Raw genomic sequence first — 14,533 nt, forward strand, 5'->3', positions numbered from 1 at the left:
CTCTCTTCTCTGCTCACCACAGTTGTAAAGATCGGTTATCTGAGTTACCATAGCCCTTCTGTCAACTCCAATCAGTCTGGCCATTCTCCTCTGATCTCTCTTATCAACAAGGAGTTTCCATCTGCAGAACTGTCACTCACTGGACGTTTTCTGTCTTTCGCACAAGTCTGAGTAAAGACACTCCAGAGACATTATGTGTGTCAAAATCTCAGGAGATCAGCAGTTTCAGAAACACTCAGACCAGCCCGTCTGGGACCAACAATCATGCCATGGTTAAAGTCACTGAGATCACATGTTGTGATGTTTGATGTGAACATTAGCGGAGGCCCCTGACCTGTATCAGCATGATTTTATGCAGTGCATTGCTTCTTACGTGATTGGCTGATTGTATAATGGTCATAAACTCAAGTCATAAACTCACTAAGTAATGTCAGTTACACAGCAATATCTTTTTTGAAGTTTGATTACATTACTTAGCATTAGCCATCATAAGCTATTGGTCATACCAGACCAAATACGTCTGTAACAGCGAGGGTATTGAATTGAGCAACTGTTTTCTTCATTGCTTAAGACATTATTTTGTTCAAATAATCATATGTAATTTCTGGCTTCGGGAATTGTACCTCCCTTCTTCAAAGTTTTCGTTCAACACATAAATTCCCTTTCATTCATTCTCCTGGACCAGATCTTTCCTGTTAGTCTCTGTGTTTATTTTTTTGATCTACCAGTTATAAGCCACAACACATTTGTAAAGGGTAGTTGGACAACGTGTTGAACCAAAATAAGATATTGGCAGACCCAGCCAACGAGGTGTTTAGCACCATTTTGGTGCATTATTCTGTCATTGAAGGCCCCTCCAATGAGCATTAGATGGAAAGGTGAGGGAAGAGAGGGATCAAATACATTTCCCCTGCATTTCAGGATTAAATGAAGCATAAGTACACACATCACTGCAGATCCAGACTGAGGGACTGTGTGTGCGGTTCATTGACTGAAAGAAACACTGTCTCTTCACCTCCTTCCCTTAATGTCTTCTTGGGCTCTAATACAGGCCATCTGCATCCTATGTTAACACTAAATGCCACCTGATAACCACAGTTAAATCTAAACTTTATCTCAGTGTGAGAATTACATTGTGATAATTAACATTTTAACTCTTTCCACCTGTCTGTACAGCAGCACCCACTCTCTCACAGAAAAAAAAGCCCACTCTTAAATGTCAGGCCAGGATAAAGAGTGTCATAGAAAAACTGTGATTCTGTCTGAGGAGTCGTTACCTCTCCTCTGACCTATTGAAAGATGTACAGTAATATCTTCCAAGGAAATGCCTCTGCAAGCTGCGGTTCCACCTATGCACACTACTTAGGTCATAATCACACATTTATATACCTAAGTGACTTTACTGTCTCCATAAAATAGAAATATGTGAGTTGTTTTTTGTGCAATTTAAGAAAGGTGTAAGCAAAGGAAAATAGACATGGCAATGAAGCTCCTTATCATGAATGCTTTTCATTACCGTTTTTGCAATCTTGTCACAGCTCATTGCTCTGCTTGTAAACATCAGTTTTTTTTTTTTTTTTTTTTTTTTACAGTGGTGCATGGTGCTGCAGGTTCATCTATGGCTCCAATGGGAACAATTAAATCAATCAATGTGTTTATACAGTATGTAACAATATGGATGCTAAAGCAAAGCATAAAATATTAAACATGCAAAGGCACTCTATAAAATGGATCAATAGGGTTAATGTACTCACTGCAATGCTTTTTTTCTATAGATGGTGTTCAGCCTGCTGCAACAGTAAAACAGTTGCAGTGAAGTTGAAGCTTAACAGTACATTATTTATCCCACAATAGCCATTGATTTTCTCTCACTTTCTCTTCTCTGCTAGATCGGGATCTGGTACTCCAACAACACCCTGATAATGAATTCCACCAGTCTGGATATTAATGTCTCAGAGACGCTGGCAAACAAGACCCTCATTGTCACCACCATACTGGTAAGGTCGCACCTCCTTTTTGGACTGCCAAGCGAGTGAGGTCAGAGTTGTTTTTGTGTTGCTGTGGAGCCTGTGCCGCAGCTCATGCTGTGTTGTGATCTGTTTCTGCTAATTCTGCTGTCACTGTAGCTGTCATAGAAACTGACAGAGCACTGAAAGAGACGTGTTACTAAATTCAAACTGGCAAAATCCTGGTCCTCTGATAATGTCAAAATATGGGAAGTTGTCTCCTTCTGGTTTCCATATGAGTAATGTCATCTCAGAAAATCAACAAATCTCTTGCGTGATGCTGCTCCATCATCTTCAGGTTGAATCGGATGTGTAAAAACAACCTGATCCAGTAAATCCCATGCACCACAATATGCTATAATATATCATCACATTGACAATCATTTTTACAAGATGGCAAATATCTTAAATAGGATAATCCTGTAGAACATTAACTAGTACAAAATGGTAGAACAAAAGAGTTTTCTGTTGTGGCAAGCATATATGTACATATTTTGCATTAACCAAGCTGTTTTGCCACCTTTTCCCGAGATAGGTTTACCCTTGATTGTGCAGTGGGGGATTTCTAGACATATGAATCTAGCTTTGTGAAGACATTCTTCCTTTGGCCCAATATATTTGGTGCACTCAGTGAAGAAGATTAAAGTCAGAACAGAGCCTGTCTTCTCTTCGTACCCAGGTCTATTTCAGTGGCCAGACTGTGGTCACTGAGTCTTTTTTGCTCTTATCTACTTCTGCATTTTGCACCAGCCATTTTATGTCTTTTAAAGGAGCACTTCAGCAGTAGTACTGGACATCCATAACACCAGGGGTGTCTCACAAGAGGCAGATTACATAAACGCTCTAAATTGATTCTGCCAAGGCCAAGATATCCTATATTATGTTGGTCAAGATCCAAAAAAGCCGAATTGTATGACTCCCATGATGCATCTCTGTATCGTCATTTTGTTACTGTCTCACTGCCATATCTTTAAAACTCAATGTTACCAGTTTACAAACTTTCCAGCACAACTGTTAACTGACTGACCAGTACACACACCATGACTAGATGTCACTCCCTCCAGGAAATACACAACACTGTAGTTCTTTTGGATTTACTTGTTTTAATTCAGTCAGCATAACCGTCATCAACTCCGCCGTCGAACTGTTCAAATACATGACAATATCCATAGTAAGCACAAATTTCCTATCACACACAGAAACCTAACCATGAACGACGAAAATAAACGCACCTTGCAGGCTGCACACAACCAAGAGCGTATGAGTCCACTTGATCAAACATAATATTAAACGCTTAAGCAGCAACAACTAAATGTGTCCCTGCGCAACATAGAGTGTAAATGTACTATTTCATTCCTGCGTAGTGTGAATACAAAACAAGTCGATTTTCCTGAAAATAAATCATATAAATAGTATATGTAAGAAAGTGGTTGCAGCACCTTCTCAGATTTTGTTCAGAGTTTGTCTATACAATGTTTGATTCCCAAAATGAAGGCCTTTGACATGTTCCGATGTTTTCTATTTTATTTTTAAATTCTCCGAAAAACGCCTTATCTGGGAAGCCATGTTTAGGCATTAATGTCTTGAAATTTGTTAGTCTTCGCATCAACAAACTTTGTAGGATGGAAGACTATCATGTTTTCTGTACGTAGAAACCATTACAACATTACAACCCTGTACTGCAGAGCATTTTATTTGTATAAGGCCCTAGATATGGAAGAAAGTGCAAAATCTCTAATTGAGAGTGACCACTCTCCCACTAATGGACATTCAGATATTAAGAATAAAGCAAGGCATGGTAGCCTTTTACGGTCATTGTCATTGGTCCAAAATGGTGTGTGGGGTAGTGAGTAGGAACATAAAAATATACATGGAAACAGCTTAATGTGTGGTCATTTAGTGTACAAAGTGTCCTACCATGTTCCCTTCACAGATAAATACACATAGTTAAAGACATTGTTTTACCTCTAGGAAAAAAAACCAAGAAGTGTGGGCTCTCCTTATTATCTCTACTTATGTGTGTCTCAGCCTCTAAAATATTGATTAGAGTAAAGAAATAAAAGTTTTCTGTGGGCTCATTTTATTATAGGTCATTAATGCAAGCTATATTCTTTACTATCAGGGCCTCATTACAGAAAAAGGCATTAACCCTGATAGATGCTGTATTCAGTGGAGTGGTTACATTTTATATTCCATATTTAAAAATAAAGAAAAAACGAACCTCAACTTTATTGAAAATGATATGCAAAGTAGCAAATTGTGTACTAGAGATTACACAATGAAAACAATTATCTTTTAACAATATAACTTGAACAACAGGACTGCATTGGGTACATTCCTGGTGTTTTCTTGATAACATGTAAGGGCATATACTGTTGATTTCACTGTGTGGACATGTTTTAACATGTGTATCAGTACAATTTATATATATATATATATATATATATATATAGGTATTCTAACATGCACACTGTAAAATTACATGTATAAACACATCCAACCTTTTATGTGCAAACACACAGATACTCCCACTGGAGCTTGAGGGGGCCATTTCGGATACCCCTTATTCCTCCTTATACCAGATTTTATCAAAATATTTCCCTATATTCAGAAACTGTGCCTTAAAAATAGCCACTAGAACATCCGTAATTTTGTGATGTCACAACTATATAGTCTGTGCACAGCCCTCAGCCATGCCCTGAGCATGGCCCACCCGAACACACCGTCAAACCTTTTCTCTGCAATCAGAGATACAAAATGCACTGTTCTTGCTAGAGCTCGAGAGAGAAGCATGAGAGAGAAGATGGGGAAACTATATTGAGATGTGTAAAATATAGGATCTTTTTAAATTTCTGTTAATTATCTGTGCTTGAACTAAATATTCATAGTTTTGGATTGAGTCTCCTTATGTGTCCCCCATGTTCAGGAGAACCCATATGTGATGCGTAAGGACAACTACCAGGAATTCCAGGGTAACGACCAGTATGAGGGCTTCTGCGTCGACATGCTTAGGGAGCTGGCAGACATCTTGAAATTCTCCTTCAAAATCAAGCTGGTGGATGATGGGCTGTATGGGGCTCCAGAGCCCAACGGCTCTTGGACTGGCATGGTTGGAGAGCTAATCAACAGGGTGAGTATTTTCCATCTCCCTGTCTCTCCATCTCTCTGTCTCTCTGTCTCACACACATACCAGAAACAGAGAAATATTCTCAAATTTTCTAACCAGTGTCTCTACAAACAGAAACTTAAACCACACACACACACACACACACACACACACATACATACACACACACACACACACACACTGATGTACGTAGAAAACCCACCCACACACACACACATTTGCGCTGTAGCCCCAAACCACAACTCTGCTGTAACTTCCCATGTTTCAAATTGCCCTCAGAGGGGACTAAGACTCTTATCTAGGACAAAAGCTGACTTGATAATTCCCCAAAAGAGAGTGGTAGCATTGCCTAAAATTGTCTGCACCATCTTTCCTCACAGTAAACCATCCCTATCCCAGCCTGTCCCCCCTCTTCCTCCCCATGTCCAGGCCTATTGCGCCTCTGACAGACACTCTGGTTGAAGCAGGCTAATGAGAGTCCCTCTCTGCTTAATTACCATACGGTACACTTCAATTACCAGACTGTGGTCCCTGTGTGGGGCTAGCCACACTGGTGCTCCCCCAGCTTTCCACGCTTTCTCTCCCTCCCTGCCCTCCCCACTGCATGATCACTCAGCTCTAATTAGTGGCCCATGTTCGTCAATTAGCTTTTAATGGAAGAGATGGAGGGGAGGCAGAGCGACCAGAGACCTGCAAGGTTTTATACAGGTGGAAAGACCATCCACCCAGTGCTTACTTGCAATTAGCCTCATTTGGACGTGAATAATGTGTGTGTACCAGAGGGAAAGAGACAGAGTACACGTCTGTATGTGCATAGTCAAACTTTTCATGTTTCATTCGGTAAAACAATTTTTTTTTTTTTTACAAACAGAACTGTTATGTACCCAATGCAGCATCAAGAGTCCTGACCACTGGTGGTTCTTCTCCAATACCTCTGTCTTTCTCTTTGCCCCCTCCATTATCTATCCATCTGCCTTCCTATCTTTGTCAATCTTACAGAAAGCAGACCTGGCCGTGGCGGGCTTCACCATCACATCGGAGAGAGAGAAAGTTATCGACTTCTCTAAGCCGTTCATGACCCTGGGGATCAGCATCTTGTACAGAGTTCAGCTGGTGAGGCTGTTATCTAGGGCTGTAGGGTGCCCGCTGGGTGATACTCACTACAGATCTTGTATTGGATTTAATTTTCTTTTGTTTGGACTGCTTTTAACACGGCCCTACAGAAGAACGATAGGCTACACTTGTTAGATGAAGCTTAAGGAATCAGACTGCTTACTGCATAAGAGTTGATCTCATCTTTTGAAGCTGAGGATTGTTCTTGTGTAGTCTGCTGCATGCTGCATTCACTGTGTCCACTGTGAAATTTATAGGTGTAATTTAAATTTCTCAATAAGTCAGTGCTCTGTAACTGGGTAACTGTGGCAGCTTTACATTGCTAATGAGGTTTTGGGTCTAAGCCAAGTATGCTTCAGCATTAGGCATTGTGAAACAGAGCGTTTATGGATTGTAGCATTAGCGTATCAAAGCACTGCAGACTTATAGTGATTGTGCAGTGAAAGACACTGCCCTCCTGTGGTGCAAAAGGGACATTTACTGACTACTAAGACATGACACTTTTTTCTAACACAGTGTACCTTCCTTTCTGTCTGTCACTGTCTGTCTCTGTTTCTTTATCGTCCTACTCCTTCTCTTCTTTTTCTTTGCACCAGGGTCGGAAGCCAGGTTACTTCTCCTTTCTCGATCCCTTCTCTCCAGCTGTCTGGCTCTTCATGCTGCTCGCCTACCTGGCTGTCAGCTGTGTGCTCTTCCTGGCTGCAAGGTCAATACATTACATCACACACTGTACTGATAATCTGCAGCTCACATCTGTGCTCTATCACCATTTATCTTGTTAAACACGGGTTGCCTGTCACATATCGGAATTTTTTACCTTATACGACCTCCCGCAGACAGTTTGACAGGGAATCGAATGACTGATTGATGGTGACTTGAATGATATGACAGAAGTACATTACTATACTTTAGTTTGACCTCAAGGTCGTTCCACTGTACCCTTGTTTTCCCACCAGGCTGAGCCCCTACGAGTGGTACAACCCTCACCCGTGTCTGCGAGAGCGCAGGGACATGCTGGAGAACCAGTACACCCTGGGAAACAGCCTGTGGTTCCCTGTTGGAGGCTTCATGCAGCAGGGATCAGAAATAATGCCCAGAGCCCTGTCTACCAGATGTGTTAGTGGGGTGTGGTAAGTCACAAAATAGCTGAGTGTATTTGTGTGCTGGACAGTTTAAAGCTCCCCTCCACTCAAAAATGTGTCTGGCTTATTGTTACTTCACTTGGATGTTTCACCTTCACTATGCAGAACAACTTATGTTTGACACTAGAAAGCTGTTTTCACATTCACATGCGAAAAGGGGAAGGTTCTGTGCTCATCTTAAATCTAGGTAAAGACAAGTACAGGCCTGATTGGTGATGTTACATCTGGTTTAGATGCTGGTATTAGTCCAATATGCATCCTCACACCATGCAATGTGGAAATGTGGAAGCCTCCAGCGTACATTCACTGGAGGATGGACCTTTCAGTAAAACCAGAGAGATTGAGAGATCAAGAAATAAAGAAATATTATCTGTGTTTAACTAGTTTATTGAAATCTTTAGTAGAAAACCTTGTCAGACACAAATTATTATTGAAAAAAAAAGTATTTTTATATATCACCAAACATTTCTGCAGGGGACCTTTAAATTTGACTGACTAATGTTAAATGCTGCTTTATGATGCTTTATTCAATATAAATGTTGGCATAATGATAATGATGTAAACAAAAAGAGAAAAAAAGAAATGCTGAATGCTGGAAACAGTTAAGTTAAAATATTAATAAAATAATAATAAAACTGTAATAAAATAAAGTAAAAACACCATAAAACGATAAAAGGGCTTGTAGACAGTAAAATTACAGGCAATAAATACAGATTGCGCAACATTTGCAAAAAGCTTCTTCCCCTTCAGACATGTGCTTTAAAGTAAATTGGCTACCTCATTTCTTAATCAAAAACCTGCATTTTTCCTTAAGCTTGCTTCTTTAGTACATCTGCTGTGTAAGATAATGACATTTACTTTTTGTGTTTTAGGCATATAGCTGACACATAGCTCATAAGTTTCAGTGTCCAACCAGCAGCTCTTCATGCAAACAATGAAAAATGCAAAGCTCACAGAAATACTAGCCTGATGATATTCCTGTGGCAACGGAGTGACTGTGAAAGAGACATGTGCTGAGAAAGAAATAATAATCGCTAAGAGCAAAGGAGATAAAGGGTAGAGGAAGACAGGAAGAGCAAATTACACTGAGTTGAGCAAGATATGGAGTAGGGGTTATTATTAAGTGTAGTGAGTACATGATGTTCTTCTCTAGGAAAGTTTTTAGACATGCAGCAAAGGTCATAAGAGACTCCCTCCCTCATGGTTGTAGGTGTAGAGTATTATCTTTGGCGTTGTGATGGTATTTATGGTGAGATGATATAAATTTGAGAATTTTAGAGATTTCTCTGTACTGTTTATAATGAGGTATTTATTCCTTTAACATTTCTTGGTCTGTTAGGTCATTGCAGCCATTGTTGCAAATCAAAGAGCACAGCTGATTCATGGAGATACTGGATTTTTGCATGATTTTTGCATCAATGTGTTAAAATATCTTGATGTGTCTGGTATTTCATTTGCATGAACTAAAAACAAAAACAAATATTTGAATATAACAACAACTTCTTCAACAATTTCTTATTTTATACATAAACAGCGTCTCAGTGGTCACGAGCCTCGAGTACAGCACTTTGCAAAATTTTAGAAATTATGTCATGAATAGGTTTTATATATTTGCTGTGACCACCCTTTACCTTTCCCACTTGCCTACAGTCTTGTCCCACTGGAGAACTTAGACTGTCTCAGTGTCTTCTGTCTATTCATGTAATTCCAGACTGACTCCATGATGTTGAGATCAGGGCTCTGTGAGGGCCAGACCATCTGTTGTAGTACTTTTTGTTCTTCTTGTCACTGAAGAAAGTTCTTTATGACTGTGGCTGTATGTCTGGGCTCCTCGTCACGCTGCAAAATAAATTAGGAACTGATCAGATGCCCCCCTGATGGTATTCCATGATAAATAAGAATCCAAATGTCCAAAGTGCCTAAAGCTTTTGTGCAGTACTGTATATAGATATTATGTTTAAAATGATATAGATATAGATCATTATCCATATCGTCCATCCCTGCTTACCCTTTTCACTTTTTTCCTTCCTGTGTCTCCTCCTCATAGGTGGGCGTTCACCCTGATCATCATCTCCTCCTACACGGCCAACCTGGCGGCCTTTCTGACCGTCCAGAGGATGGAGGTTCCCATCGAGTCCCCGGACGACTTGGCTGACCAGACCAACATCGAGTATGGCACCATCCATGGAGGGAGCACCATGACCTTCTTCATGGTACGACGCACTGCATATAAAGCTCTGATTTGTGCGTGTGTTTGGAATTTTTGAATGGTTATATGTTTGTGTGTGTAGATGTTAAACTATGCTGTCTGTGATGGCAGTTGGATTTACTCTACAGTCTGACAAATTCCTGAAACTCCTTTATAGCAAACATATATATATATATATGTATATATATATTTTTTTTTTTTTACAAAGTTTTTGTGTTTGTGTGATTTAGTCTTTATTTCTGCTTCTGGAGTGAATGGTTTTCCTCATATTTGCTACTATATCTCCGAGTTCCTCTATTGTTTTCTTTATGGCTGTTTGTGTTTGTGTTAAGAGGCTGACTGCATGTGTTTGCTTATGAGAGCGCTTCCGGCATCTGTGTTGGCATCTGTGTTTGTCATAGAGTGCGTGCACTCGTGTGTGTGTGTGTGTGTGTGTGTGTGTGTGTGTGTGTGTGTGTGTGTGTGTGTGTTTTGTCTTTGTGTGTAGGTGTGTTTGCGTGTGGGAGGGTATGTAGGTGAGTGTAAAATAAAAAAAAAAATAAAAAAAAATGTATTTGTTGATTTGCGTGCATGTATGGGAAATGGCTACATGCCAATTTGTGAGTGTGTGTGTGTGTGTTTTGCATTCTCCTGGTGAGTGGTCTGTGTTTGCCTACATAAGCCAGTTTCAATGCTACAGTACATTACCCCACTCAATGCCTAATCCACACACACCCACACACACACATACAATACCCACAGATGCCACCCTCCTTAAGCACAATGCACAGAGATACAACATGTAATTGTACACTTGAAACCCTTAATCCTGTTTTAGAGCTTGCCATGTTTTGCTAAGTGCCGAACCACCTCCTGTGTGTTGATTTACCTCCATCTGTATAAAAGGTGATGCATCAGCTATGCCATAAGCGAATAATCTGTTGCCTTGATTCACCTCGCTTTTTTTTTTCTCTCTCCTCTCCTTTCCTGTCTCCTTTTTCCCTGTATTTGCCATTGATGTTTTACTCTGCTTGTCATTATTCACACTGGATTTTCTGATCTACATGTATTTCCCTCCCCTCTTTATCTAGAATGCATCTCTCTCTCTCTCACTCTCTCTTTTTTCCATGTTTTCCTTTTTTTTTTAAGATTTTTTTCTGCTTCAGAGACAGATGCTAGGACATGTCGGGAGGCTCATGCAGTCAAATGTAGTCAGTGTTGAATTTCCATTGTTGTCTTCTTGTTCCTCTGCAGAACTCTCGTTACCAGACTTACCAGAGGATGTGGAACTACATGAACTCTAAGCAGCCCAGTGTATTTGTGAAAAGCACAGAGGAGGGCATTGCCCGTGTGCTCAACTCCAAGTATGCCTTCCTGATGGAGAGCACCATGAATGAATACCACCGCGGCCTCAACTGTAATCTCACACAGATAGGAGGCCTGCTGGACACCAAGGGCTACGGCATTGGCATGCCACTGGGTAACAATACTAAGTTATCTTTTTTCAAACAAAACATACATTAGAAATTTCTGTAAAGTGTTTACTTTTTTTTTTAACTATATTTAATAATGTAATAATAAGAAATATACAGTATGTACATACGTATATATGTATATACATACAGTATGCTCTTACATTTGATGAGTTACATTTTGAGTTGCTACTATGTTTTACTAACAACTTAAAGACTGAAACAAATAATAAAAACACCAACAAAAAGGAAAAGAGACAAGTGCATACAGTTAAAAATATGATAATGAATGTACAGGTCTTTGAGAGGGCCTGTGAAAAGGTGTTGAAGAGACTTAAAAATCAATATTGATTTAATCAGGGTAATTTTTTTAAGCAGGACATTGCACAGCATTCAGGCCACGATGAAAAACACTCAATCACCTTTTGTCTTTTTGTCTTTACTGACTCGCTTGAAGGTCTCAGGCTGGGATTCGTCTCATCAGGGGTTCAAAGGTCACAGAAGGCCACAAATATAGCTGGCATGCCTTTCATTAGACCTATGATTTATCAATAAAGGTCTGAAGTTGAACTTGACAAAAGGCAACCACTGTTAGGAAACCACAAGGAGTGAAACACTGATTCTTTTTTTCTTCCAAACACTGCTGCAGTATTTTATTTTAGTTGTGCCATAGCTTGTAAATGAAGGGCAACAGAATAGGATGTGGCTATATTTAAAGTGGGAACACATAAATAATGTTTGGTTTTGTGATTTCCACATCCAATAGTTCAAGAAAACATTGACAGAGCAATAGCTGTGAGATGTTACTCAAGCTTTAAACAAAGATCAGAAATATAATCCTAGAGCATGTTAAAGCAGTGGCTCCAAGCCCTCTGTGTTTGTGATCCCCCAATACGAAGCAACATCTACTTGCAGCCATCCATCACAGGGTGCATGCTGCATGTTTGAACTGTGTTGAATCAAAGAGTGACTTTTTCTCATTAGACGGTTTCATTTGAGGCCCAGAGAGATAAACACAGCACAGCACAGTATTTCACAAGAAAAAAAAAAAAACACGAACAGAATTTAGATGTTCTCGTTTCCCACCCTGGTAATCATCTCACAGCTCCCTTGTGGAGGTCCTGACCTCTAGACCGGGAACTAGTTGTGTTAAAAGGATTGATGTTGCAGTGAAATTCTTGAGCTTTGGTCATCTTCAGAAACATGTCAGACACCCTGCACTGAGCTTGGTTATAAATGTCACTGGGTTATTGTTATTTTAGTAGTTGAAAACAATAACACTGCAATGCACAATGAGTCCAAATTACACATGTGAGACAGAAGCAACTTAACCACTGTATTTTCACCATGAAAGTTAAGATGAGAACAATTCTAGAGCAGCACCAGAGATGGTAAAAATGCTGCTCTTAATGGTCTTTCTCTATGATGTTCAAGATCAAGGTTGAGTTTCTTCACAGAAACTGGACTCTTGTGATCCTAAAATAGTCAAGGACACAACTATTATTCTAGGAGCTATTTACAGTTGAGAGTGAAGTAGGTCACCCATAGCCCCAGTGACCTCTTTGAGGAATAGTGCGTGGGTATTAAGTCTACTGCACTGGTGAACAGTTACAAGATGCGTAAGTTCTGGCAGAGAAATTGGCATCCTGTGAGCGAGCGTGTTCGACAGAGGGCAGGGTGTTTCAACATGAATGATGAGGAGTTATCTTGGATCTAAAACTCTAAAACTCATCAAGAAAAAAAGGATAATAACTCATTAAGTGGGAGAAGCAGAAACACCAGCCTGAGATCAATTATGCTTAACAGACTCATGTAGTAGACACATCCAACCATCCATTCCATATCAGAAATGCACAACAGCAGTAGGTGGTGAAATTCACTCAGAGGGCAGTAGATGCTTACGGAGATAGGTGGTCAGGGTTTGTATTGTGGTGGGGAGGGGGATTACTATTTTTGAAATGGTGGGTAGTGATTTATAGTGTCTCACAGAAGATAACAGCTTGAACAGGTGGTTATCAGGACAGTTTTCCATGTTCTTTTAATGGATTGTTTTAGGTAGATAGGCTTTATTATGAAGTTTTAAATGATTTTTAAAAAATTCAAGAGCAGTGTGTCTTTCAAGAAGCAGTATCCCTGTTACATTTAGCAATTCACACAACACTGTCAACTGTTTTCATAGGGATTGTCTTCTTGTAGTGCATAGCTCTAAAGAAAACTGTGAAATACTGAGAAAATACATTCACAATTTTTAATGAACGGGCCCTTTAAATCTTCCCAGGCTCCTCTACTGTATCTTGTTAATAACATGCTTCGTATGCTGTCTGACCAGCAGCTGTACCACTGGGCTCTATCTGGATGTAATCTTGCTCTTTATCTCTCACTAATCCTCTCTTTATTCTCACCATAAGATCACTCATAGGCATCTCTAGGCTGCAACAGCAATTTGTACTCTGTGATTCCTTCGCCTTTTCTCTTTCATTTGCCTCATTTCATGTTTTTCTCCTCTTCTGAAATAATCCCTCTCTTGACTGGGCTTTTTTTTTTTTTTTTGTTTTTGCCGCACCTTTTCCATTCGCCACAACTTGCTCTTATCCTTGCTCTCTTTTCATTTGCCAGGGTCTCCGTTCAGAGATGAGATCACGCTGGCCATCCTCCAGCTGCAGGAGAATAACAGGCTAGAGATACTGAAGAGGAGGTGGTGGGAGGGAGGCCAATGTCCCAAAGAGGAGGACCACCGTGCCAAGGGTCAGTTGACCGCAGCTGCCTTTCTCCACTCCCTTCTTTTCTCTAATGTCCCCAATAATAGTCTCCTCACTCTCTGCTACAGTCCAGCTAATGGCTAATGCCTAACCTAATGTCCTTGTGACGGGTGCTTAGCACAATCTACATTCCCAAATGTAGGTGATGTGTAATGGGAATTTTATTGGAGAGAATGCGTTTGTTTACTTGTGCATGTCAAATGTTTATGTGTGAGCGTCATGTTTGCCTGCATGAATAACAAAGACAATGAAAATGCCTCAGCATTTATGCCGCTGCTGTCAGATGAAAATCTCTTTTAAAAATGGTTTTAATAACGGAACACTTCACGTTGATTTTTCAGCATCACTGAGCATCATCTGTACAATCTCAAGCATTTTAGAGCTCCACAATTCTGGTACTTGCTCAGCCACTTCATCATAGGTCATTTAAATTTTTGAATTAAAATTTTTTTTCAATGTGAAAGGCACTCCAGCGATTTCACACTGCACTTTCTCAAAAAATGTCAAATTTGAGGCAGAGAAATTCAAACTCCAGAAATACTGGATCCTACACTTCTCATAATGCAACATAATAGCATCTATGAAGCTACAGCTAGTCATCTTAGCTTAACATACTGAGTTTAGCATGAAGATCAGAGATGAGGGGAAACAGCCAGCCTGGCTCTGTATGAAGGTAACAAAATCTGGCTCTCAGCACCACTAAAACTCACTAATGAGCACTTATAT

At 40.0% G+C, this 14,533-nt stretch overlaps 1 protein-coding gene across 1 annotated transcript in view; it reads left to right on the top strand.

Moving 5' to 3' along the window:
- Nucleotides 1–14,533, top strand: part of grik5 (glutamate ionotropic receptor kainate type subunit 5) — a 33,266-nt gene that overhangs the window by 16,241 nt on the left and 2,492 nt on the right. Inside the window, exons 10-17 of the mRNA XM_022756558.1 lie at nucleotides 1,890–1,997; nucleotides 4,933–5,136; nucleotides 6,133–6,246; nucleotides 6,843–6,952; nucleotides 7,203–7,376; nucleotides 9,436–9,601; nucleotides 10,831–11,056; nucleotides 13,665–13,793. Of these exons, the coding sequence (XP_022612279.1) occupies nucleotides 1,890–1,997; nucleotides 4,933–5,136; nucleotides 6,133–6,246; nucleotides 6,843–6,952; nucleotides 7,203–7,376; nucleotides 9,436–9,601; nucleotides 10,831–11,056; nucleotides 13,665–13,793 (1,231 nt within the window). The remainder of the gene's footprint in view (nucleotides 1–1,889; nucleotides 1,998–4,932; nucleotides 5,137–6,132; nucleotides 6,247–6,842; nucleotides 6,953–7,202; nucleotides 7,377–9,435; nucleotides 9,602–10,830; nucleotides 11,057–13,664; nucleotides 13,794–14,533) is intronic.

The sequence above is a fragment of the Seriola dumerili genome, unplaced genomic scaffold (assembly GCF_002260705.1).
Source record: "Seriola dumerili isolate Sdu_G_001 unplaced genomic scaffold, Sdu_1.0 BDQW01000258.1, whole genome shotgun sequence".
Taxonomy (NCBI): domain Eukaryota; kingdom Metazoa; phylum Chordata; class Actinopteri; order Carangiformes; family Carangidae; genus Seriola; species Seriola dumerili.